Below are 27,620 nucleotides of genomic sequence, written 5' to 3' on the forward strand. Positions count from 1 at the left end.
ACTTCTCCCTTCACTGAAAATAACACTTAATGAGGAAATTAATGCCCTGTATTAATTTCACCTATAAATGATCCATGGAAAACAAATTTCAGACTTATGGTTGTAAAAAGCACTGCAAAAATGAATCCCAGGCTTATTGCTATTGTCTCTTGCAGAATCCCATGGAAAGCTAACTTGGTCTTTTTATTAGGTCCCATTTGTAGTATATTGACATTGAAGGACAAGGCTTAGTGACGAGACATAATATATCCTTGTGGGTAAACCACCATATTTCTAAAAATACCTAATACCAATAGTATGATACACACTTGGAAAGAGTTCCAGAATTTACCAATATCCACATTCCAAGGGGTGTTCTTGCCTGAGCGAATTTTGTTACGTAATAGTCTAATAATCACTTGAGGGAAAAGAAAAATGTTCTATGTCTTAAGCATGCCATACTTAAGTACTTCTGCACTGTTTGAACACAGGACTACGTAATGAAAAGAAAACAGGACTTGGGAGTTAGAACTAGATTTGCACCTCAGTTCCAACATAGCTAGTTATTCACCTTGAGTATGGATGGAAACCTTCCTGAGTTTCAGCTCTTTTCTCTATAAAATCTAGGTATTAATGCCAAACTCAGAGATGTAATGAGGATTAAATGAGAACATATAAAGGGCAGAATGCATGGTCTGTAGAGCAGGCCCTCAAATAGTAGTTTCAAGGGAGGGAGAGGAGAAAAGAACCATACCTGAATGATAAAGGGTGTGAGTTTCTTCTTGTTGATTGCTCTTTCATCAATTGTATCAGGAACTGAAAGGTTAATCATTTTACTGAAACAAAAAAGAATGGTAATGATTAAATTTGCTTTGACAGTCTGTAAGTATTCACAAATACTTTAAGAATTGTAACGAGTCTCTCATGTAATTGGCAAAAAATAGATGCAATATATGACCTCCTTTTTTTTTTCATGTTTATCACACGTGAAAAACACACATTTTGAAAAAAGACTAAAATGTTTAAAATAGTTGGATATCCCTGATTAGGGAAGCAGGGCATATTTTCTCATTGAAAAACATTTTTTTTCATATTTTCTACATTCTCTTTGAGAATAAATAATGTGGATATTAAAAAAATTACCTTTATTGAATAAATACTTTAAAAAGACAAAATTCTACATTGAAAACCTGAATCTCTTCTAGATAATATAATGCGCAATTACAAATTTCCATTTATCCATGAAGAGATAAAATCAGTTGAGCACGAGATTCTTTCATTCACCAAATATTTACTGAGTGCCAAAACGACAAGCCAGACACTCTATTTGGGGCTGGTGATACAGCAGTGAGAGCAAGGAAAGTTATTTCAGTTATGCTACAGTCTGTGACCCTATTAGGAAAAACCACATTTGGTAAAATTCGGAGTTAGTCTCTGACATTCTAGTTATTCATGTATAATACTGCCCTAATGAATTTTATTCTGTGTAGGGAAACCATGTTTCTTTCTATGCAAAATTACTAAATATATAGTACCATATGATTATCTCTCTATTAAAATATATGGAAAACTATGTCTTTAAGTGCCTATAAACGGATGAAAAAGAGTGTCTTACATTTTTCAAATCAGCTTTCCAAACAACCAAAATCTCTTGGCTAAAACAAAGTATAATTTTATACATTGCACATTGTCATCTGAAAACATATATTGCACTGTTCAAGCACTTTATGAAGCCCTGGTGGCACACTGGTTAAGAGTTCAGGCTGCTAATCAAAAGACCAGCAGTTCGAATCCACCAGCCACTCCCTGGAAACCCTTTGGGGCAGCTCTAGTCCATCCTACAGGGTTGCTATCTGTCGGAAATGACTTGATAGCAACGGGTTTTGGTGTTTTAAGCACTTTATATGTAGTAACTTTATGCTCACAACAGCTTTGTGAGGTAAATACAATAAAATAGTAATCAGAAGCGATGTGGGAACTGAAAGGGTTACATATCTTTGATGACAGTTGAATAGCCATTGAGTGGCACAGCCTGAATATGAACCCAGGTGGACTGATTATGGAGCATGCTCCTAATTCTTGTGCTATACTGACCCTATAAATAAAAACATCAACTGACATACTGTTGATAATCTTATATCTGCCATAACACTTGGCTCTAGGGCAAACCCAAAAACCAAACCCATTACTGTCGAGTCTGATTCTGACTCATAGTGACCTTATAGGACCCAGAGCAGAACTGCCCCACAGGGTTTCCAAGGAGCGCCTGGTGGATTTGAACTGCCGACCTTTTGGTTAGCAGCCGTAGCTCTTTAGCTCTTAATCACTACGCCACCAGGGTTTCTGGCTCCAGGGCAGCAGTAGCAAAAAGCGTTTTAGTAAACAGATAATTAGAGAGTGAGATTTCCTGCCCTCCCCCCCTTTTGGAAGGCACCATGGTGGCACAGTGGCTAAGAGCTCAGCTGCTAATGAAAAGGTCGGCAGCTGGAGTCTACCAACAGCTTGACTCTAACGGCAACAGGTTTGGTTTATACTCTAGATTAAATAAATACTGACACACTTAAATTCAACAGTCTTACTATTCTGATACTCTGTGATGAGAAAAAATTGGCAACAGAGAGCTTTGCTATTAAGAAATTCCCCATCTAATCAAGAGAGTTTTAGCTTCATCTTTTGATGGCACTTTCACACACAGACGTAGAAATAAAATGTAATAGGCAGAGAGAGCCTGGGCATGTTGCAATCCAAATTGTTTCATGAGGTTTAGCTATTCAGCATCCCGAAACTGATATAGCAAATATGTGGATGACTATTTTGGGAAATTTGGCTATAAAAGAAGTTAACCTCTTACCAAAGCACAATTCCATCACCAACAGCTTTGAACAGGTCATCAGTATTTGGGTTCATTGGTATAACATGTCTACAGTCAGGATCATTTTCCAAAGCTTTGTTTATCCAGTTAACAAAAGCATATTTTTCTTCCTCTAAAATTTGGCAGAATGACAAGAAATTAGTTTATACTCTAGATTACATATTTGACTCCAAAACCTAGATAGTTCTACAGCAGTGCTGAAAGTGAAGTGTCACAAACGTGTGGGTATCCTCTTTGGAAATCCAGACACTTGAGTGTAAAAGAGTAGCCATTAAGAATTACAAAATTCACCAAAATAATAGAGCATGGTTAACTGATCCTTGAAGAAGCCGTTATAAAATTCTTTAAAATTTTTATTTATATTACTATAGGACTCCACTGTAATAAAGCTTATCACAACACTTATCTGTAGCCTCTCTCCTACAAGCTAACAAAGCTATACAGGAGTATCTACAATGCCTTTAGGGCAAGTATTATTAGTCCCAAGCCCAAATACAAGTTACGAAGGAATTTTACTGTATTCTTAATTAGGGAGAAATGTTTTTCTAGAGCCCCTCCTTGACATTATAGCATCCACCCTATTTAGTGCATTGTGCCAATCTAACGCATGCAAAACAATTACCTGAATAAGAATGCTGTGTTCCTTCACTGGACAACTCTGAAGTTCCTCCCAGAGCACAAATCCCTTCTTTCCTGTTGATCGCTTTGCGGAAGGTTTTGGCAATATCACTGCTTTTTACCTCTTGGAAAATCTATCAATTCAAAAATTTTGTTGATTCACAATTAATTTTAAATCAGGCATAACAATAGGCATACTCATCTTCTTTTATACTCTGATCACCTACATTTTTTTCTCATAGGCGATGAGTGTTTAGAAGATGTGAAAAATGGGTCTTGACGTTTTGAAATGCTAAACAACTACCACAATACTGCTACTGAAAATGAAGCACCACAAAGTCAATTGTACACGCTTGTCAAAAACATGAAGTGCTACATGCATAGAACCCGTTTTAAGCCAAAAGCTAGTGTGGTTTAAAGGCACAGGTAAATCTGTTAATTTTCTACGAACCAAGAAGGCTTTGTTCTTTTCCTAGAGAGAAAAGGCTGAAGAATCTCCTTTCTTTAACCACAATTCTTAGTGCAAAGAAAGATAAAAATGTATGACTCAACCAAAAAGCTCTTCTGTGGTATAATGCGGTAGCTCAGTAAGAGTGCATTACATAAAAAGTTATAGAAAAATAAGGGGAAAAAATGTGTCAAGTTGGCAGCCACAGATGACTATAAGAATAAACGCAAGAAAAGAGGCTTTTCAGTGATTGTCTTGTTTGGCTGTTTATGAAGTCCAGCTTCTCTTCACAATAAAGAATATAGTTAATAAAATTAATTTGTACATTCTCACTGTATAAGAGTAGGTTGTAACAAAGCTAATCCCACATTCTAGTATAACCACTCAATTGAAGGAATGGACATTCTAAAGGTCTATTTATTTCCTGAATACTGGAATTTACCTAACTCCAAATTTGCTCCTGCTCTACCAATGTGTACAGTCTTTGTGGCAACTGGAATGGCTAAATTAGCTACTGCCAGTGAATCAAGGGTAAGATGTAGCAACTTTTAAAAAATTTCTTCAAATGGTATTTGTTCGTGTTATTGCTAGGTGCTGTCAAGTCGATTTTCGACTCATAGCAACCCCAAGTGACAGAGTAGAACTGTCCCATTGGGTTTTCTAGTCTGTAATCATTATGAGAGCAGATTGCCAGGGCCTTCTTCCCTGGAGCCACGAAGTGGGTTTGAACCACCAACCTTTCTGTTAGCACTGGAGCACGTAACCATTGGACCACCAGAGCTCCTCAAATGATGTTTAGAAGACCATTTAAGCAGGTTTATCGAAAGAAACTTATGACCCTGAAGTTGCTGAACTCATGAACAAATGCAAAATAATTCAAAGGCCTTTAGCATTATTGACAAATAGACACACACACACACACACACATACACCAACACCTCAGAAGGATGCAGCCAATGTCTGAGGTACATACAGCAGGGCCACAGTATACAGCAGTCAGGTTCTATCTCTCAGAGCAGGCACGAGGAGGAGCTGACATCCAGCCTATGCTACACTAGCCAAGCCTTATGTCTTGCACATGACTGTGACAGGCTGAAAGGAGTACCTTTTTCTATTTAGTCTTTCCTGAAAGGTGCCTTTTTGTAATCGGTAAAAAGCTGCCGTCTGTGCTTTTAGAGGCCCTGTCAAAGTCATCCTTTTCTGGTGCTTTTTCTAAATCCTGACTTCCCTCAGACTTATAGAAACACAATTTGATTTAGAAAAATAGTAAGTAGTAAGTTCTACTTACTACTAGTAAGTTCTAAAAATCAAGCTTGCTCCATTTCCATAGCTGTGCTTTCAGGCTATACTTGTAATTTCAGAGGCAGAAACCTAGAATGGATATGCATGTGTGTCTGTATATGTACACACATGCAGACACACACATACATGCTGGCTACGCTAACTATTACACACAGGTGATGAACTCACCCTTCCTCCTCCGTGACCACTACACTGGCTCCAGTTAAACCGCAAAAGGATGGAACTGACTCCTGCACTTCAGGTCATTTTCAAGTTAACATTTATTTGTACTCACAATCGTATTTTCTCAGTCCCGCCTTATTTCTTTTTTATTGTGCTTAGGTAAAAGTTAACAGAGCAAATTCGTTTCTCATTGATGAGTTAATACACTAATTGTTTTGTGACACTGGTTGCCAACCCCACGGTGTGCCAACCCTCTCCCCTTCTCCATTCCAGATTCTGGTTCCATTCCTCCAGTTTTCCTGTCCCTTCCTGCTTTCTCGTCTTTGCTTTTGGGCTGCTGTGCCCATTCGTCTCTTATACGTGACTGGACTATGAAGCACAACCCTCACATGTGTTATTGTTGGCCCTACAGACCTGTCTAATCCTTGGCTAAAGGGTAAACCTCAGGAGTGACTTCAGTACTGAGTGGAAAGGGTGCCCAGCGGCCATAAACTCGGGGTTCCTCCAGTCTCTGTCAGACCAGCAAGCCTGGTCTCTCTTTTTTTCCTTCTGAATTTGAATTTTGTTCTACATTTTTTCTCCCGCTCTTTTTTTTTCTGAGTCCAGCTTTAATTTCACTAAATTTACCTTAATTTCCAAGACAAGACTACATAACAAAATGGTCACCTGGGAAAGCAGCAAAGCCTTAACTGTGATACATTGTGTTCCCATCGCTCCTCCTTTGATGACAATATATCTGCTCAGTGGAAAAGCAGTATTTACTTGTCTATTTCATTCTGAACTCTACTTCATTTAGTAAAACATTCTCTAGTAAAATTAAAATCTGGAAGGTGGGCATTTCCTCAGGACTGACATACCATACATAAATCACTGGAATGACATAAAATTCTAAAATGTTATTGCCTTATGAGAAATAAGTTACTTTTTTCTGAATTATGTCTACATTTCCCTCACGGATCATTTGCTTCTAAAAACTAGGTTGTTTCAACTATCACGACTTCAGCTGACAAATTCAAATTTGTATACATCATGGAAAAGAAAGAATTCAAATGAAAAAAGAATGCCTCTGCTGTATAATATCCTAATGTAATTACTTGCATAGCTCTACTAAAACTCCTGACGCTTGGGAATGACAGGCAGAGCTGTAATTAAATTTGTCAATTTTCAATTGTCTTACAAAAATTACGACCTTTAGGTTCTAAATATTGTTCTTTTAATTTTTATTTCTTTTGATGTTGTAAATATTGTTAAAATAAATTACTGGCAGCCAAGTTCAAAATTTTAATTTCATAGTATTTTCTGTTGTTCCTTAGACTAAAAAACAAAAACAAAACAAAAGGCACAGTAGGTCATTGAAGATTTTTGTATCCATTAAATTAGTTTACTACATGAGGACTTGAATTTTAATTTTTATTTTCTATTTAAGAAACTTCTCCAGTGGATGGTAAAGCTATTTGAGTACAGTAAATCCCTGGGCTACAGATGTTCAACTTAAGGACAACTCATCCTTGCCCTTTAGTGTTATGTAAATTTGCCCTTACTTTGAAATGACTGAACCAACCCCTACTGAAAACAAATTCTTCATCCCAATCACCTTCACTTGCTGCGCTTGCAGCTTTTAAATCATTGAAAAGGCTTTGAGCCTTTCCTTGCACTACAATAAGGCTAAATAAGAACCGTATGCACCTGTTCTGACTTACCCACAAATTCTTAAAGACACAGTTAGGAAAGGATTTTGTTTGTAACCCGGAGAATGCCTGTATAAGCTTTGGCTTAACAAGAATCTCTGAAATCAGAGATAATAACACAAGGCTGTCCACTGTGCCGGAGATGCCTCAATGACTCTTTTCAAAGCTGCCTGTTGTGATACTAATGAGCTCACTGTTTGGTGCTGTTTTCACTCTCTGAGGAAGGACTTGCTTTATCATTTGCCAACCAACTGCTGGTATGCATTTTTCAGAAGGCAATCTCCACTCCCATTCTATACATCTTTTTCAGTTTCTTTTATGGAATAGATTCCTTTTATGAAACTTTCATTGCTTTTCTCAAAGACCCTCAGCAACAAGCTAACTCCTCTTGACCCCGAGTTAGCTCAGCACTGGACTAGTAGTAGCCAATGCAATCCAGAGGCATATGACTTTAGAGGAAGGAAAGATTTCAGAAAGAATTGCAAAAGAATATTGATGAGCTTCCAGTGTTTGGAGCTTGTTTCCAAAGTAGCAGGTTTGATTTTTTCCTTTATTTGGAACTTGTTGTAGACCTAAACTTAGTAATAATAGGAAAAAACTGCTTTAAAAAAAAAAAACTACCCCAACAACTTACACCTATATAGCATTTACTATATGACTGGCACTGTTTTAGATGCTTGACTTATATTAAGTTCTTAATCCTATGAGGAAAAGTCCTAGAACAAGTGAACAACTTAGTACCATCATGCAAAAGCAGGTTTCTTATTGTGAAAATAAGAGTTTATTGCAGACATCTCTGTTGAAAACTATGCCAGTATTTTACAGATGAAGAAGATAAATCGTATTACCTTTAAGTATAAAAACCCAGTAATTTAGTTTTGAAATGCTTAGAAGAAACAAAATCCAGTATCTGTTAAATTTTAAAATTTGAAGTTTACATATAATTTGGGGACTTTTTTCTGCCCTACATATATTCTCCTCCAAAATTAACAAAATTGACTTTGTTTGTAACCTGCTTTGCAACGAACACTCCTTAAGTAGCAATTAAAAAAACACACACACACATACTAACATGCTATTTTCTTATGTTAATAACTGATTGTGATCGTCCACCATTTTGTCATCAGATGTGATTTTCCTATGTGTTGTAAATTCTCCCTCTATGATGTTAATGAGGCAGGATTAGAGATAATTATGTTAATGAGGCAGGACTCAATCTACAAGATTAGGTTGTATTTTGAGTCAATCTCTTTTGAGGTATAGAGAAGGGAGCAGACAAACAGGGGACCTCCTACCACCAAGAATGAAGAACCAGGAGGGGAGCACATCCTTTGGGTCCTGGGTCCTAGACCAGGGGAAGATTGATGACAAGGACCTTCCCCCAGAGTCAATAGAGAGAGAAAGCCTTCCCCTGGAGCTGACACCCTGAATTCAGACTTCTAGCCTCCTAGACTGTGAGAGAATAAATTTCTCTTTGTTAAAGCCATCCACTTGTGCTATTTCTGTTATGGCAGCACTAGATAACTAAGACAATGAGGGAATAACATGGTGCCTATTTCTTAGATAACTAAGATTTACCCATATTTTGCTTGACAATTTATAACATATTTCATTGATGACAAAGTAGATGGGAGTGGGCATTTGATTAACCATCCATCTTTCTTTCAGTGTAGTCATGGTCATACCATTCTGAAACTTCAGGCAGGTTATTTTACAGACCGTCATATTTCAAATTTCTTGAATAGCAAGGAGGTAACTGTGGAAAACGCCACCGGTCCTCTGTGTAATGCTGGGTAAGTCATTTCTTTTTTTAGGAACTGACCTTTTTTCATTTGAGAAATGCAAGAGTGTAAACATATTGATTCCTTCCAATTCTAAAAAAAGTATATTTTAACCTAAACCATCTTCATTAATGTTTCATCAAAAAGTACCTGGTGATGGCAAAATTATTATATATGCTCTTTACTTCCTAAGAATATACTAAGGTAATGCCCCCTCCTAATTTAAAAGTCATAAATAGCTGTGTGGATAAGGGAATGTTTCAAAATCCACAAATTAAAATAATTTCCTCAGACACTTTCATAATTTTGTCCTTAACAATATTGGCCCACTGCAAATCTTAAAGTTTCGGGTCTGTTCTTTCTAGTAGATTAAAACATGGTGAGCAATATATCAAAAACAACCAATCATAGTTAACTAGAGCTCTCAGCTGCTTTAAATTCACAATTAAACATGCAGTTACAAGAGGAGCAAGTTACACATCAGACATGCAAGTGCTCAAACTGCAAATCAACTGCAACTTACTATTCAACACAGAATTCAAAACAAAAGGCTTTGGCAATAACTGGAGACAAAAACGGTAGGGGGAAAATCAGTATTTCAAAAGACAATGGCAAGAACTATACCATTATAATTTTGACACAAGTCTGTATTTTTAAACAATAACATCCTCACAAATGCTGTCAGCTGAGTAGACAATCATTACACTTAGTCAATTTGCTTCTTGAACACCCACTGTGTTCTAAAAGATTTAATTCTGATTTGAGAAAACATATCAGAATTTCACTTGCAATAGTGAACTGTGGTTACTAATGGGGGTAAAAAAAAAAAAGGAGTATATACATCATTTCAAGTGTCTTGGACCAAAACTAAAGCAGAAAAGAGAGGACAGGAGTGCCAGGAGGTCTAGGTTTGTGATAAATACAAGGCACTAATTACTAGTTTACAATATACTGTAAGGAATGCCTAATAAGATATAGTCAAGTTCAGCTTTAAATGAACAAGAAACTTAAAAAAATCTTAATGATATTCTTAATTGAGTAATCAGGCAATAATCAGGCAACAGCTGTTTTAAAATATATATCTAAAATACTCTGTCAATGAATACAGACTGAAAATGGCAATAAGTCCAGAAAATCTAGACCTCACCTGCTAACAGCTAAATGTTTTAGCAACCATGTGCCACCTATATACTCTCCAAGTACTAAAATAGGTGCTTGGGGGGTGGGGGGGGGGTAGAAGAAATAAGACATTAGCCCCTAACCTTCAGGAGTGTTTGATGAGAGTAGAGCAGAAAACAAAAATTTTAAATGCTTCTTCCAATGAACTAAAAAGATATGCTTCTAACTTTTAATTATCAAAATTATCGTCCTAGAGAGAATGCTACAGTTAAATACTACTACTACCAGAGTAGAACACATATTTTTAATCAGAAAGTTCAACTCGGGAAGTTTCCAAGACTGTGAGTCAGGATGTATCATTAAAATTTGGGAGCACAGTGCTCACCAAGGGTGGGAGAAAGAGTACTTCAAAGATGTCATTTAGCACCTTAGGAAAATGCCCTTTAATGAGGCCCCAGAAGGAGACTGCTTGCCTCACATGGTAAGCATTGTGTTGTTTCTTCCTTTCTGTCATTGTTCTTTTTCTCAATGCTTTTGTTAAGATAGTCCCCTGGCTAAAAAAGAAAGCCCCCAAATTTAATGGGCCCGATGAGAGAAGTGTTATTAGTTACAACAACAATAGTAACATGTTATCCTTAGGAACTTAATATAATAATACTTAATACAATTAAAATCCCATTAGACGAACAATCATTACTTCTAATAACGGTGAATTTTAACATACTTACATAAACAAATTCGTCAAAACTTATCTTCCCATCTTTATTCCTGTCACCATCCAGCATGAGTTTTTGAATAATTTCTCTCACTTTATATCCCGGTAATGGCATATTAGCCTCCTTGAAAAGCTCATGAAGTTCATAGTCACAAATGAATCCATTGCTGTTGAGATCTTTGTAAAAATGATCAAAAAGGGAAAAAAAAATTTAGGAGAAATAAGTTAACCTATTAAGAATATTTTTCTTCATTTTGTGCCTCAGTTCATAAGCTCTCCTAAACAATCATTCCCTTTCTTATTGTTTGATACCAAAGGTCGTTTGAAAGGGAAACATAAACTGTAACTGAAGGATCAAGGTTTTACATTATGTATAGAATCCCCAAACCCAGTGCCGTCAAGTATAGAATAGTTTCATGAATTAGTACTGAGTATATTTAAAGCACACCCAAACTTTAGCAACTACCTGTGGTGCCATTTTTTTCAAGAAAATAATAGAGTTTATAAAAATAAATGCAATACTGAATAAAGTAGATGTTTAACGTGACACTATAAATAGCTGTTTTCTTTTTGTGTTATTGCAGTTTGGACAGAGTATATATCTGTCGATTAAACGAATGGTGCTGATTCTGAAACTGTTAAGAATGGGGGAAAAAAAAATCAAGGACCAAAAATTAATTTATTGAGAAAGTTCAATATCCTGAGGGTTGTAATCATTTTAGCATACTTTTTTTAGTGAAGAAAGTTTGACTTTCACCAGCAACTTCAAATACTAATATTCAATAATGCTTTTTATTCTTTAGATTCCCACTGATTTTCATATGTATCTTCATAACAGGAAAAAATCTGATTCAAGGATAGAGCAGAGCACTGTTTAAAAAAATGTATTGTGAATAGTTCATCTATTTGATACACTGCTTAAAAACTCCTTACTAGGTACTGACTATTCTTGGGACTAACGGTAACCACAGCCATCAAAAGAAAGTCTTGCTCTCAGGGACCTCACATTCTAATGACAAAAAACAACACATAAGGTATGCATATATATATCATGTAATATAACATTAGTGCTATGAAGAAAAAACATAGGAAGGTAAGGAATAGCAGACTAGGGGCTATTCTGACTCTCCTATAGGACTTTCCGGAGCCCTGGTGGCACAGTGGTTAAACTCTCGGCTGCTAACCAAAAGGTTGGTGGTTCGAACCCAACAGCTGCTCCTTAGGGAAAAAAATGTGGCAGTCTGCTTCCATCAAGATTTCCAGCCTAGGAAACTCTATGGGGACATTCTACTTTTGTTCTATAGGGTAATTATGAGTCAGAATGGACTAGAAGGCAATGGGGTTTTAGGGGGCATTCAGAAACATCTGAAGAATTTTTTTTTTTAGCTTTTATTATTTATTTATTTTTTTAAGTAATTTTTATTGTGCTTTAAGTGAAAGTTTACAAATCAAGTCGGTCTGTCACATATAAGCTTATATACACCTTACTCCATACTCCCACTTACTCCCCCTAATGAGTCAGCCCGCTCCCTCCTTCCAGTCTCTCCTTTCGTGACAATTTTGCCAGTTTCTAACCCTCTCTACCCTCCCATCTCCCGTCCAGACAGGAGATGCCAACACAGTCTCAAGTGTCCACCTGATACAAGTAGCTCACTCTTCATTGGCATCTCTCTCCAACCCATTGTCCAGTCCCTTCCATGTCTGATGAGTTGTCTTCGGGAATGGTTCCTGTCCTGGGCCAACAGAAGGTTTGGGGATCATGACCGCCGGGATTCTTCTAGTCTCAGTCAGACCATTAAGTCTGGTCTTTTTATGAGAATTTGGGGTCTGCATCCCACTGATCTCCTGCTCCCTCAGGGGTTCTCTGTTGTGCTCCCTGTCAGGGCAGTCATTGGTTGTGGCCGGGCACCATCTAGTTCTGGTCTCAGGATGATGTAAGTCTCTAGTTCATGTGGTCCTTTCTGTCTCTTGGGCTCATAATTACCTTGTGTCCTTGGTGTTCTTCATTCTCCTTTGATCCAGGGGGATTGAGACCAATTGATGCATCTTAGATGGCTGCTTGTTAGCATTTAAGACCCCAGACGCCACACTTCAAAGTGGGATGCAGCATGTTTTCATAATAGAATTATTTTGCCAATTGACTTAGAAGTCCCCTTAAGCCATAGTCCCCAAACCCCCGCCCTTGCTCCGCTGACCTTCGAAGCATTCATTTTATCCCAGAAACTTCTTCGCTTTTGGTCCAGTCCAGTTGAGCTGACCTTCTGAAGACATCTTTGATTGCCACAATTGGTGGGAAGAGGGCATCCAGTGGGTAGAAGCCAGAGATGCTGCTAAATATCCTATAATGCATAGGAACCCCCCTCTCCCAGAACACAGAATTATAAGGCTTAGAATGTCAACAAGGTTGAGCAACCCTAGTTTACAGTGTGATATGAATGGTGGTGGTGTTACTTAGACTGAATGGTCAAGGAAGGCCACTTTGATCAGATTATTTATATTTGAATGAAGACTTGAATGTGGTACAGGATCAAACCCATTGCCTTCAAGTCGATTCCGACTCATAGCAACCCTAAGGATGGAGTAGAACTGCCCCACAGAGTTTCCAAGGAGCACCTGGTGGATTTGAATTGCAGACCTTTTGGTTAGCAGTCGTAGCTTTTAACCATTACACCATCAGCTGCAAAGGCTATAATGTAGAAGCATTGTCTGGTATGTTTGCAGCAGGGCTTTGAACCAGTTTGTTCAGGTTCGAATCCCTGCTGAGATTTTGCATCTCTAACAAGTTTCCAGGCAATGCTGATGCTGCTGGTTCAGGACCAGTTCTGAGAACCACTAGTACAGCAGTGGCTCTCAAAATTTCTTATGGATAAGGATCACCTGGGGATCTTGTTAAATTGTAGACTCTGATTCATTATATCTGGGGGTGGAAATACAAATTCTCAGCAGGGGTTCAAACCAGAATGAACTGGTTTGAAGCCCTGGTTTGCAGAACAACAGAGATCCAGTATGACTTGAGCAATAGAGCAAGGGAGAAAGTGAGAGATGATGTTAGGGAGCTCATCGTGATATAACGTCTTACAGGTCATAGGCCGTGGAATGTACTTTGGATTTCATTCTAAGTGTGATCTAAGTACAATCCATAGTAGTCAATTTTTGCTAATTACTAAAATTGGGTTTAAAATATAAAATATTCTATACAAAACCATTTCACCAATACTTTGAAGTCTGATGAAATTCAGCATGATTTAGTTTTAATGAAACATTCTTTTAGAGTCAAACAATTATTCTTAAATATCGATTATTGTTGGTTGCCATTGAGCCGATTCCGACTGATGGTGACCCCATGTGTGCAGAGTAGAACTGCTTCATAGAGTTTTCAAGGCTATGACTTTTTGGAAGCAGATCGTCAGGCCTGTCTTTCCAAGGTGCCCTGGGTGGATCTCAATTGCCAATCTTTTGGTTAGTAGTCAAGTGCTTAACTGTTTGTGCCACCCAGGGATTCCCAAACATTGATTACTATGTGATTGAATTGTGTACCCCAAAAATATGTGTTATGAACTCTAAGTCCTTTTCTTTTTTTTCATACCTGTGGATGTAATCCCATTTGGGAATAGGATTTTCTTTATGTTAATGAGACCATATTAGTTCAGGGCCTGTCTTAAACCAACCACTTTTGAGATAGAAAAAGAGCAGATTAGGCACAAACTATTGAAGATAGATGCCACATCACATGGAGATCGCCAAGGAATTGAGGAACAGAAGCTGAAGAGACAAGGACCTTCCCCCAGAGCTGACAGAAAGGTTTCCCCTAGAACCAGTGCTCTGAATTCAAACTTCTAGCCTCTTAAACTGTGAGAAAATAAATTTCAGTAAACCCACCCAGTTGTGGTATTTCCATTAAAGAGCACTAGGAAACTAAGACGCTATATTTTAAGTCTATCAATATCTGTACTTTTACAACTTCTTCCCCAAACCATCTAACACTTCTAAAAATCACTTAAAGTACCTTTGAGGCAAAGCACTCAATTCCCCTAGGGTACAACTTCACTTTCTTTGCTTTGAATTTATAAAAATTATACATCAAACACTTTATTAGTAACGTGTTTATATGTAGAAATCAATCCAGCAACAACATCTGCAATCACTAAAAAGAACAAAGTAATCTCCATGGCACTGAGGGAAAATTCTAGCAATTTTTTTTAAAATTGTGCTTTAGGTGAAGGATTGCAGAGAAAATTAGTTTCCCATTCGATAGTTCGTATGTAAAAAGTTTCATGACTTTGGTTTCACTCCCCACAATGTGTTAGCACTCTCCCCATACTGCCCTGGTTTCCCCATTTTCTTTTGCCCTGATTATCTACCCTGCCTTCCTATCTTAAAATTGATTGTTCTAAGGAGTACATTCCTCTCAGATATTATCGTTTATCTTATATGCTTGTCTATCACTTGGCTGGGAGGTAGTCTCCAGGAATGGCTTCATTTCCAGGTCAGAACGGTGTCTTAGGGCCATAGTCGCGAGGGTTCCTTCAGTCTTTTGTCAGACCAGCAAGCTTGGTATTTTTTGAGTTTGAATTTTTGTTCTACAATTTCCTCCCGCTCTGTCCAGGACCCTCTGTTGTGATCCTAGCCAGAGCAGTTGGTAGTGGTAGCCAGGCACCATTTAGTTCTTCTGGTCTTAGGGTTGTGTAGGCTGTGGTGCATGTGGTCCATTAGTCCTTTGGACTAATTGCTCCTTGAGTCTTTGGTCTCCTTCACTCTTCCGCTCTGCTCCCGGAGAGCGAGTGTTTGTGAAGGGCTATGAGAAGGGCCAACCAGACGAAGAGCTCAAGCCCAAGAAGAAAGTCTTTGAGAAATTACAAGTAAGTAGTTATAGCTGTTCCCCCTCTTCTCTGAGTTGTCTGGGCTGTGTGTCCCAGGCTGCTCTTGTTACTGAGTCCACAGCTGCCTCCTTCCCAGCTGGGACTTCCTGGACCTAACCCCTTTTCCTTTTTCATTCCAGACCTTTCTGAGTGAGAGGGAGGAGCACTGCGGGGTGGCGGGGGCGGGGGTGGGTGATCTTAGAAGGACTTTGTATGTACTAATAGTTGTATCTTAGATGGCCATTCGTAAGCTTTTAAGACCCCAGATGCTACTCACCAAAGTAGGATACTGAACATTGTCTGTATGTACCATGCTGTGACAATCGACGTCGATGACCCCTGGGTCTATGGCCCTTTGCCTTCTAGCCTAGGAACTCCATCCTGAGAAGTGTTTGGTTATATCTAAGTGGTTTCCCTGACTTTATCCTTTGTGTGTTCTGTGTGAGCCGCGCCTACAATCATGTATAGAAATATCTACCACCAAACTTATAGTTAGTTGCTGGTGGGTGTGTTCCCTTATATCCTCCTGCGCCTCTTGGAATATCTATCTACCTATTTGTCCATTCGTAAATTGTTATTACTATTGCTACAAGATTGTCTAAGCTCTTGTTTTTATGGTCTTCTCTTGCCTTGGTCCTGTTTTACTGACTTCCCTAATGTAATGTATTGCCTTTCCCTTCACCAATATTAGCTTGTGTCTTCGAATTGTTGATTTTCCCTCCCTCCCCCTCCTGTCCTTGGTAACCATCAAATAATTTTTTTTTTCCCTCTGTGTAAACCTTTTGTTGTTACTTTATACTAGTTGTCTGAAACAATATTTGTTCTTTTGTGACTGGCTTATTTCACTTAGCATAATGTTCTCCAAATTCATCCATGTTGTGAGATGTTTTGTGGATTCATCATTATTCTTTATCATTGCATACTATGCCATTGTGTGTATGTACCACAGTTTGTTAATCCATTCCTCTGTTGATGGGGACTTAGGTTGTTTCCATCTTTTTGCTATTGTGAATAATGCTTCAGTGAACATGGGTGTGCATATGTCTATTTCTGTGATGGCTTTTATTTCTCTAGGATATACTCCTAGGAGTGGGATTGCTGGATCATATGGTATTTCTATTTCTAGCTTTCTTAAGGAGGTGCCATATCGTTTTCCACAGTGGTTGTAACATTTTACACTTCCACCAGCATTGTATAAGAGTTCTAATTTCCCCGCAACCTCACCAACATTTGCCGTTTTCTGTTTTTTTTTTTTTTTATTAATGCCAGTAGTGTCGGGGCAAGATGGTATTCTCATCGTAGTTTTGATTTGCATCTCTCTAATAGCTAATTTTTTTTATGATCACGAGCATGTCTTCATGTTTGTTAGTTGCCTGAATGTATTCTTTGGTGAAGTGTCTGTTCATATCCTTAGCCCATTTTTAAATTGGATTGTTTATCTTTTTATTGTTGAGATGTTGAAGTTTTCTATAAATTTTATAGATTAGTCCCTTATCGGATGTGTCGTAGCCAATTTTTTTTTCCCCCAGTTTACAGGTTCTCTTTTTACTTTTTTCGTTAAGTCTTTTGATGACCGTAAGTGTTTAATTTCTAGTAGCTCCTAGTTATCTACTTTCTTTTCTGGTGTTTTTGGATTATTAGTTACGGTTTGTATTGTATTTATGCCATGTATTAGGGTCCCTAGCGTTGTCCTTATTTTTCCTTCCATGATTTTTATCACTCTAGGTTTTATACTTAGGTCTTTGATCCATCTTGAGTTAGTTTTTGTGTATGGTGTGAGGTATGGGTCTTGTTTCCTTTTTTTTACAGATCAACATCGTTTTTCCAGCCTCATTTGTTAAAAAGACTGTCTTTTCCCTATTTTATGGACTTTGGTCCTCTGTCAAGGATCAGCTTGACCATAGGTGGATGGATTTACATCTGGGTTCTTGATTCTGTTCCATCGGTCTATATGTCTGTCATTGTACCAGTACCATGTTGTTCGGACTACCGTGGCTCTGTGGTAGGTTTGAGATTAGGTAGTGGTAGCCTCCTACTTTGTTCTTCTTCTTCCATTTTACTATACTTATCCTGGGCCTCACAATTCTTGATGAATGAAATTTTTGAGTTTAAATACACTTTCTTCAGTGTATATACCAATCTGTTTTCCCTATTTTCTTTAAAAAATTAAAATGGAGTTCAGTACTAAAGAGTCACTGAGGCATAGTGGAAGGTACACAGCATAGTTGAAAGAACACAACAGTGGGAGTAATGTGAAACAGGATCTTATTTCAACTTGGCTACTAATTTTGCTGTTTAACTCTGAGTACAAGTCACCTCTCCAGACCTCAGTTTTCCGCTCTGTAAAATTACTGCTTTGGACCAAATGATCTGTAAGACCCCCTTCCGGCTCTAGCACACTACAGTTCTAAATCTGAGTATACAGGCCTTCACAAACTCAAAAACTCACAAACCACACACACACACACTTTTTAAAAAAACAGGAGTTTGAATCATAATGTTTATCAAATGCAGATGTAAAGTAATAATGTTCTGATCAGTACTATACCTCATAACTGAAATACAATTCCTTCATTTTATGGTTATCTTTAGAAAAGAGGATAGCTTAGTCTTTTCAACTATCAAAACTTTGTCCACTTTAGTAATTTTGATAAAAAAATATTTTAAATGTACTTTACTTTTCTCTGACTTCTGAAATGACATATCCGAGCCTAATTTAATCTTTTGCTATTGAGTCCAGATTAGATCTAGCATGTAAGTGGTACTCAATAATCGCTCTTTGGGTATTCTCAGTGATATAATAGAAGTGGAAGGCAGAGCTGTTTTCAACTAAAAAATGGAGCACTATGATGGACCTGAAGCCACATGAAATGGACCAAGGCCTTCAGAGTCTACCTTGTGGTTTATTTATTAGGTAGAATAGAGGTTTAGGTAATGTGGAGAAGTGTGATTTGCATAAGCCCTCTCTGAAATAACCTCTCTGGAGCATTAATTAGAAGATAGCTCACTGATGTGATTAAAAGATGCCAGGAAGTAGTCACCCAAACATATAACTAACATAAAAAAGCCACATGTGGAAACTCTATTTTGAAGTAAGGGCAGTAATAATTGCTCCTCTTAGTAACTGAGGAGGAAAATTTAAAGGGGAGTTGGGAGAATAAGAATTTGTGATTACATGGCAGTCTTCCTTATTAGGTTGCAAATCTCTTGATAAAGATCCTTCAAAAATTTTTTATCGCCCATCCCATACACAGCACAGTATATAATAATAAGCAATGAAAAAAAATTTTTTGTGGAATCATTGATACTGTAATCCTTGACAAGCACTTTAAAAACAAAACTAAACAAACAAACAATAAAAAACAAAACCCCTAACAGAAGTAGCAGAAAAGGACTAAATGACAATTCATCAGGAAACCATGACTTGACAGAAATATCCCCGAAATAACATTGAATCTCATTTCCTTTGTTTAATCTTGTACCTATACCCAGAAGCCTTCAGCTATGTAATTTGATTTTCTAAGTGAACATACCTACCAATGAGCACCCCCAGTAGACAACTAGTGATGGTTTCTCAGGTCAGGATCTGTCATCCTAATTTTATAAACCTGCTTGGCACTTGTTTAACATGGGTCAACCTCCAGAATAAATTGAGTACGTACTCTGTGGCAGGCATTGTGCTAGGTACCAAAGATGGGGAAACTAATCAGACCTAACCCCTGGTTTTTACTGGAAACTGTGGCTTCAAATTCCTTGTAAAAATTTTAGTTATGTGGAATATCTATCCCCTATCTTTCCTGAGATGAGAAAAAGAACTATTGAACATGTGCCATTTAGTTTGATATATTTTAACTGTTTTACCTATTCTGCTATTTTAAAATATTTTATCAGCAGATGTTAATCCAACTTGTAGTACCGCACATGATCAAAACCATTTTAATGTTAGCACTATGAAATTATATTACAGCCTTTCCTAAGAGTTCCTAAATCATACATTTTGAAGAAAACAATTTCAATTTCAAAAAGAAGGCAGAAGGAGCCTGAAAAGGCAGCTAGCAATTAAATTTTACAAAAATCTCCCATCTGGTAAAGCATTTGAAAGACAAAGTAGCATGTAATTATTTTTAAAGAGTTTTATGCTAATTTTATTTCCAACCCCTAGCAAAGAAAAAGAAGACACATCCTTAAACAATATCAGGAAACTAATCTGCTTTAGAAGGCCAGAAAATGAAGTAGCATAATGACATTTTAGAAAGCTTCTGTCTCATCAATGACATTATTAATCAGAACTATGTTTGACAATAAATGTTTCCTATTCTGAGTTTTGACACAGATGTGCATATTTAATAATAAACTGACCCCACAATATCCAGCCCTAGATTGAAAACAGTTTTAACACCCATGTTTATTGCAGCCCTGTTTACAATAGCAAAAAGCTGGAAGCAACCAAGGTGTCCATCAACGGATGAATGGGTAAATAAATTGTGGTATATTCACACAATGGAATACTACACATCGATAAAGAACAGTGACAAATCTGTGAAACATTTCATAACATAGAGGAACCTGGAAGGCATTATGCTGAGCGAAATTAGTCAGAGGCAAAAGGACAAATATTGTATAAGACCACTTTTATAAGATTTTGAGAAATAGTATAAACTGAGAAGAACACATACTTTTGTGGTTACGAGGGGGGAGGGAAGGTAGGTGGGACAGGGTTTTTTACTGATTAATTAGTAGATAAGAGCTGCTTTAGGTGAAGGGAAGGACAATACTCAATACATGGAAGGTCAGCTCAATTGGACTGGACCAAAAGCAAAGAAGTTTCCGGGATAAACTGAATACTTCAAAGGTCAGCGGAGCAAGGGCGGGGGTTTGGGGACTATGGCTTAAGGGGATTTCTAAGTCAATTGGCAAAATAATTCTATTATGAAAACATTCTGCATCCCACTTTGAAATGTGGCGTCTGGGGTCTTAAATGCTAACAAGCAGCCATCTAAGATGCATCAATTGGTCTCAACCCACCTGGATCAAAGGAGAATGAAGAACACCAAGGTCACACGATAACTAAGAGCCCAAGAGACAGAAAGGGCCACATGAACTAGAGACTTACATCATCCTGAGACCAGAAGAACTAGATGGTGCCAGGCTACAACCGATGACTGCCCTGGCAGGGAGCACAACAGAGAACCCCTGAGGGAGCAGGAGATCAGTGGGATGCAGACCCCAAATTCTCATAAAAAGACCAGACTTAATGGTCTGACTGAGACTAGAAGAATCCCGGCGGTCATGGTCCCCAAACCTTCTGTTGGCCCAGGACAAGAACCATTCCCGAAGACAACTCATCAGACATGAAAGGGACTGGACAGTGGGTAGGAGAGAGATGCTGATGAAGAGTGAGCTAATGATATCAGGTGGACACTTGAGACTGTGTTGGCATCTCCTGTCTGGAGGGGGGATGGGAGGATAGAGAGAGTTGGAAGCTGGCAAAATTGTCACGAAAGGAGAGACTGGAAGAGTTGACTCATTAGGGGGAGAGCAAGTGGGAGAACGGAGTAAGATGTATATAAACTTATATGTGACAGTCTGACTTGATTTGTAAACGTTCACTTGAAGCTCAATAAAAGTTAATAAAAAAAAAAGAAAGAAAACAGTTTTAACAACTGGAAACTAAAATCACAACCTCCCAGCATGATGGCAGTCCTTTATTTCCTCATTAAAACTGCCAATATTCTGGAAACCCTTTTTGGCTCATTTGTCCCTTCTTCAGTAACTATATACTGGTATGAGATGGGAAAGGCTCTGCATTTGGGAGACTCTTCTGTTTTGGCAACATATTTTCAATTATCATACAGCCTGTATTACCCAGAGACGTCCCAGTATTCCCACCAGCACATGTCCCGGCTTTTTGGTTCAGAAAATATGGTCAGTGTAGGTAGACATTAACGGGCAGCTGAGAACGGGACACTCCACTTAACCACACAAAGTTCCCACAGAAAGTAAAGAGCTAATGTCAATAAATTCACTGAGCGTTCATTTTTTCTTTTTTAAAAGAAAAATCACTATGCTTTAACAACTTACTAAGAGGCTCCCAAAGCAGCACCAGACAGGCCCACCTTTCATACTGACTACTGAACTCATCAGAAAACCATTTGTAACAACTGATTCTTTTTCTTTCTTTCTCTTTCTTTCCCTCGGGCCTCCCTCCGCCTCTGGCTGTCTCTCTTTTGAGGATGATACAAGTAGGCTCACATCTGCATTTTGTTTTAAAGGCAATCTCATTATGCTTTTTTATTCCAAGTATTAGTTTAAATGCCGGTTAACTCCCCAAACACCCTTCCCCCCAAGTAACCTTAAAGTAAATAAACTTATTATACAGCCATGTTCCTGCAGAAGTTTGAATCACACCAAGAATGCATATCCTTAAAAGGAAATGTTTTCCCTCCCCTTGCATCCTGTTATTTAAGCTATTTTAAGGACTTGTCTGGAGAAAGCTGAGCCAGAATTCAAGTGGTTTTGATTTTAGCTGCTGTTTTACACTGCCCATGTCCAGGTGGTATGTGGGGCAATCAGATCACTTCAAATGCATCTTTTGGGGTGCTACTTTGCCTTATAAATCTAAGAATAGAAAGATTGGTACTCCCTTTGATCCTCTGGTTTGTGTGTGTGTGTGTGTTGCTTTAACTATCCAGAATCTAAATCTTGTTTCTTTCCGCATGAAGAAGTTGCATGCGTGTTGCGGATGAGGGCACAGTAGGGACAGTGCTCATTAAGACTTAAAAGAGAAAACCAATTAAGGGCAGTTACACATCCTTTCCATAAAGCTGGGTTTAAAGTTTCAATTTAGTTTAACCAATGGATCCCACAGCTTTTTTCTGTACTAAAGAAATAACAAAAGTAATCTATATGTCTAACCATAATGAATTCACCCCCTCTCCTCTCTCTCTCAGGATCTTGAATGCCCATGGAAACACATAACATGCAGGTTTAAAATACTCAGCCAAAAGACTTGTGCAGAAGAATTTAGATCGTATTCCATCCTAAGATCTAGGCAGTAAAGTCAAGCTTTCATTAGGCATTAAAACTGTAAAAAAGGCAGAGGCTATACACTGCCAGATGCTTAGCTAAGTATGAGTTTTGCATTTCATAGCTTATACCTTTTGAGGTAGCACACTCCAGCAGTTGCAAGAGGTGGCTTAATGAGTTTTTAGCTAGGGGTAGGCTAGAGGTTGCTGTATAAAAGCTGATCCTAATAATGTATTTCCTAAGGTGGTGGTCAAGTGCAGCTGAAGGCTGGACAAGGTTAGAGGGCTCAAACTAGGCACTCAAAAATACTGTTTATCAATCCCTTCCCAACTCAAAATTTCCAGCAGTTTGGTCATCATTTTCCACCTGCTACCACCAGTCTCACGCTTTAAAAACACACACACACACGTGCTCACATGAGTGTGTGCTTACACGCTCGTGCTTTCACTCTCACCCCTGCACCCACACATGTGTACTCCTATTACCTGGCACATTATCCAAACATGAATTTTCAGAGTATCCCAATACCTTCGCTATTCAAATTACATAGATAATTAAACAGATAGCATTGTGAAAGATCATTGGTTAGCCTTTTTGTTTTATTTTATGTTTTAGTTGGGCTACAGTTTTTATTTAAGGCATAATTAAACAAATATGTACTGCTATAGTTTTACTGAATATGAAAAGTAAATTAAACTAAGCCACCGTGCTTTCTGTGGAACCATCCTGATGTGGTTTTTACATACTCGAGAATATCAAGTAATTTGAAACAACTCAATTTCCTGGCATAAGAGAAATTCTGGTACAGCTACAACCACCATAATCAATTTTTTTTTGGCTTAGTTTGGTGGGCAACCTCAAAGGAATACGCCCACACTATTCCTAGTCATTTAAGCAATCCCATTATCCTTTTATTTCAAAAGTGCTGAATTCATGGATTTTTTTTTTAATCTCAGTAACGATTGCACAGGAGGCAAAAAGTCAGTTGTAAAACTGTTTGTAGGACTAAAGTAAACCTGAAAAGATTTACATTTCATGAATTTGTCTTCATGACAAGTAATCATTAAAATGACCTCTAGCTTCCAGAGAAAGATTAACTCAGAATGTAAAAGACATTTTCTAAGCTGGAAAATATTTACTTCCTAATTGTTATTAAAAAAAAAAAAGAAAAAGCTGTATTTATTCCACTCTAGAATTTTTTTTTTTTTTAGAAAGAAGGAAGTTATGCAGTATAGTAGCAGTAAATTAAAACAGTAACATCAAGAAGTAGGAAAAAAAAAAGAGAGCCAAGGCTTCCACTGTCCCAGTGGGAAATACTGGAAGCGACTGTTGAGAAAATTAAAATAATTATATGAAAATATACTTCTTGGGGCTTAACATTAAGCAGGTGCAGAAAATGAGTGAGAGGAAAACTTTAAATCTTAATACTCAATTTATTGCTAGTAAAGAGAGTTTCAAAGCGTTATTAATTGATTGAACAAAACTTATGATTAGGGGTAATTACAGAGATTTTCTCCACACACTATGATCTTGCTGTATTTCTAAGACGAGAATCAAGGCTATCATTGTTAATAGATGGGGGAAAAAATCATATAATGATTTCCATATTTCGTCACAATTGAACTGAGACAAAGTAGTCTTCCCTACTCTCCCCCTAAAATAGAAAACAATTGTCCTTGACAGGAAAATAAGTTATAGAGGCTGTTTTTGAAAGAAAGTTTCCCTAAATGAAACAGAAAAAAAGATTTCTATAACACCTTTGACAGTTGCCTGAGGGCTGGCTCTATAACTCAAAACAACTAAAAATTGCCAAGATTTTAACTGGAGGAAAATAAAAAAGATTCAGTGGGGCCTTCACATGCTTTTCGGAAAGGCAGACTACAGACAAGCCTTTACTGTGCTGAAAAAACAGATATAAATTTTATGCATTACAATATAATGGTCCAAATCTTTAAAAATAAATCCCACCAGGATAAAAATATTCCCAGCAAAGAACCTTTTGAGTTTATAGCTAATGACAACAAAATCCCAGTACATCAAAATACTATGTATAGTTCCTTGGGATTCAATCAATTAAATATTTATTGGGGACCTAATATGCGTGCAGCACTTTGTTAGATACTGACGGGGAAATAAAAGAATATGCAGAAATTTTAGCCTTCAGACTTATTTTTTACAGTATACGTAGTAATAAGAATCTGCGTATACAAGCCTCCTAGAAACTTAAGTAGGACATACAGTCTGATATACTGCCCTTGGGTAGCTGTTTGCCTGTCCTAAACCCTCCAAATGTGTGTTTTAATATAAGACAGTAGTTCCACAATGACCTTTTTTTTTTTTTTACAGCCAAAGCTTTAATTGGATCCCTCACTTACTGAGATTTAACCGCCTTTCCTCCATGGAGATAACTGACCAACCCTCTTTACTACCATTAGGTTTTTAAGGAACAATTAAGCTCTTTTACTAACAAAAGTATTCCAGTTCCATCAGGTAAACGATATCCGAATTAGTTTTAAGTTTTGAAAAAATATTGCACACAAATATTTCCAATATGCTGCACATGAGATCAAGGCCTGTATCCAACAGCAAACATTTATTTGAGGTGGTGAGGCACTGGCGATTTAATAATAGCAACAATCATAATAAGGCATAGGTCCCAACCCCAAAGAAACAAACAAAAAGTTTCCACCAATACTGAAAGATGAATGTAAATAAAAGAGAAGTTTCAAAGGAAATGCATTCGTAAAACAATTATAAGACCAATTGTACAGAGTAATACCAGAAAGAGAAAGACAGATTGATTTAAAAATATTCTTGCAACCAAAAACTCACCTGCTATCTTTCATAATCCATCCAGTATCCAACTATGTAGTTCTTCTCTTACAGTGAATGGTATTTATGGTAAATTAATTGGTGGCTTTCTTTTACACACACACACACACACACACACAATTGTGATAGATTCAGAGCTATTTGATTTTTTCTTACAAGAATTCTGATGAGATTGTAATAGTCATTCTGGCTGGGGGGCGTTATTGTTCCCAAGGCATGCTGCTACTGCTAAATGTCTTCACAGACAATGTTGATGATAAATATATGGGAATAGAGATGTACTCTTCCTCACTCTTCTCTAGTGGGATTGTCCACATAGATCTAAAAGTAGACTCTGATTTAAATAAGAAATCATTATGACCTAATTTCACGTACTTTAATCAAGGAAATACCAAATCGCCATAATCATATGCTGACTTATATGATTATATATGTCAAATATCAGCTCTTACCCTCTTTTTTGATTATCTTCTACTGACTTGTCCTGAGCACTGAAATTTAGGAAGTAAATACTATATACTTCTTCCATACCTGTTCAATTCTAAGACACGTTAAAAGTTATACGATGTTAAGGGATAAATCAAATGGCATGCTATGCCTTCCCATCTTATATTGGTGCAATAATTTAATGTGAGAAGGTAGAAAAATCTCCATTATCCAAAGGCACAGAAGATCCTTAAATAAAGGCAATAAAGCCAAGCTAATTTTTTTTTTTTTAATTAGGGAAGGGGAAAGCATTACCTAATGGTTCCTAACATTTTTTTTTTTTCTGAGAGAAGGGGGCACACATTACTTTGAGATTATGTTGAAATCTTTGAACCCTTTCCTCATGAAAAAAAAAAGATACACAAAATGAAATAACAACACGGAATCTGTCATATAATTTCAGAACACACAGCAGCTCCCAGTTAAGGACTGGGAACCCTGGGTTAAAAACCCTTGACCATATTGTTAGAAATAATACAGTGCTAAGTGTAGTTCCAAAACTTTATTCCATCTACTTTAACTACCTTGCCTTAAGTTTGTGATTAATCAACCATTCGTGCAATTTTATAAAAATAATTTTGATCAGGGTCAAATAAAGATGGCCTTAGTATTAATTACGCTACCAAAAATACGCACCAACTTTTGCAAAGGCCTCTTTGAGTTCATCAAGCTCATCTTTGGAAATCTGAGTGGCAGCCATCTCATCCATTTAAAGAAGATCTAAAGAGAAACCAAACATGTTTCAGACTTAAAAAAAAAAGTTTGTGATGACTACTATTATAAGCATACTTGCTAAATTCTTATCATTTGAACAGAACAGCAAACTCTAAAATAATTGAAATAGGTTACCCTAGCTGTAGCTGTAGCCATAATAAAGAAATAAAACAAATGAAAAGCTGTCATTTATCAAGCTAGTCAGAAGAAAATATTTCTGAATCTTCTTTTCAAGAACAAAGTCTAAAACTACACTGAAACAGTACAAAGAAGGGGCAAGGTAGGAACCGATATATATACTGTAATAGACATTGTTGGTTAAATGTGCCAAAACCAAAAGTCAAAATTATATGACCAATGATTTATATACAGTATCATTTTTCCATTAAGCCACTTTAAAATAATTCACTGTGGAAACACTGATTTTCAAATAGCATACTGCCACCTATCAATCACTCCAATTGAAGGAAGGGTAAAGAGTCAATTAAATAAATTTATATTTGGATTTGACATATAAATATATACAAGTGTGTGCTAATACACATATCCTTGTGCACATAACTTAATTATCTCAGTTCACACCTGTTATGAATTGAATTGCGTACCCCCAAAATGTGAGTTGTAAATCCTAACCTCTCCACCTGTTGTTATAAACCCATTTGGGAATGCATTTTCTTTGTTATGTTAATGAACAGTATTAACGTAGGGTGTGTCTTAAATCAATCTCTTTTGAGATATAAGAGATTAAAAAGGCAAACCAGGAAGCAAAGATGACGGAACAGAGATGCCAAGGCACATGAAGATTGCCCAGGAGTAGAAGCTCAGAAGAGACAAGATCTGCCTCTACAGCCAGCAGAAAGAAAGAGCCTCTCCCTAGAGTTGGCACCCTGAATTCAAACTTCTAGCCACCTAACCATAAGACAATAAATTTCCATTTGCTAAAGCCACCCACTTGTGGTATTTCTGTTATAGCAGCACTAAATAACTAAGACAACACCCTTTCCAATTTGGCCCTATTT

The 27,620-nt window shown here is 37.4% G+C and overlaps 1 protein-coding gene across 4 annotated transcripts in view; it reads right to left on the reverse strand.

The window, feature by feature from the left end:
* The window catches only part of PLS3 (plastin 3), a 93,409-nt gene that overhangs the window by 17,395 nt on the left and 48,394 nt on the right, over positions 1 to 27,620 (reverse strand). For all 4 annotated transcript variants that reach the window (XM_049871893.1, XM_049871895.1, XM_049871894.1 and 1 more), the window contains exons 3-7: positions 26,524 to 26,607; positions 10,698 to 10,861; positions 3,474 to 3,603; positions 2,831 to 2,963; positions 734 to 815 (exon numbers count right to left, since the gene is read on the reverse strand). In XM_049871893.1, coding sequence (XP_049727850.1) covers positions 734 to 815; positions 2,831 to 2,963; positions 3,474 to 3,603; positions 10,698 to 10,861; positions 26,524 to 26,596 — 582 coding nt within the window. In that variant the 5' untranslated portion in view covers positions 26,597 to 26,607. The remainder of the gene's footprint in view (positions 1 to 733; positions 816 to 2,830; positions 2,964 to 3,473; positions 3,604 to 10,697; positions 10,862 to 26,523; positions 26,608 to 27,620) is intronic.

Source organism: Elephas maximus, chromosome X (assembly GCF_024166365.1).
Source record: "Elephas maximus indicus isolate mEleMax1 chromosome X, mEleMax1 primary haplotype, whole genome shotgun sequence".
Lineage (NCBI taxonomy): Eukaryota > Metazoa > Chordata > Mammalia > Proboscidea > Elephantidae > Elephas > Elephas maximus.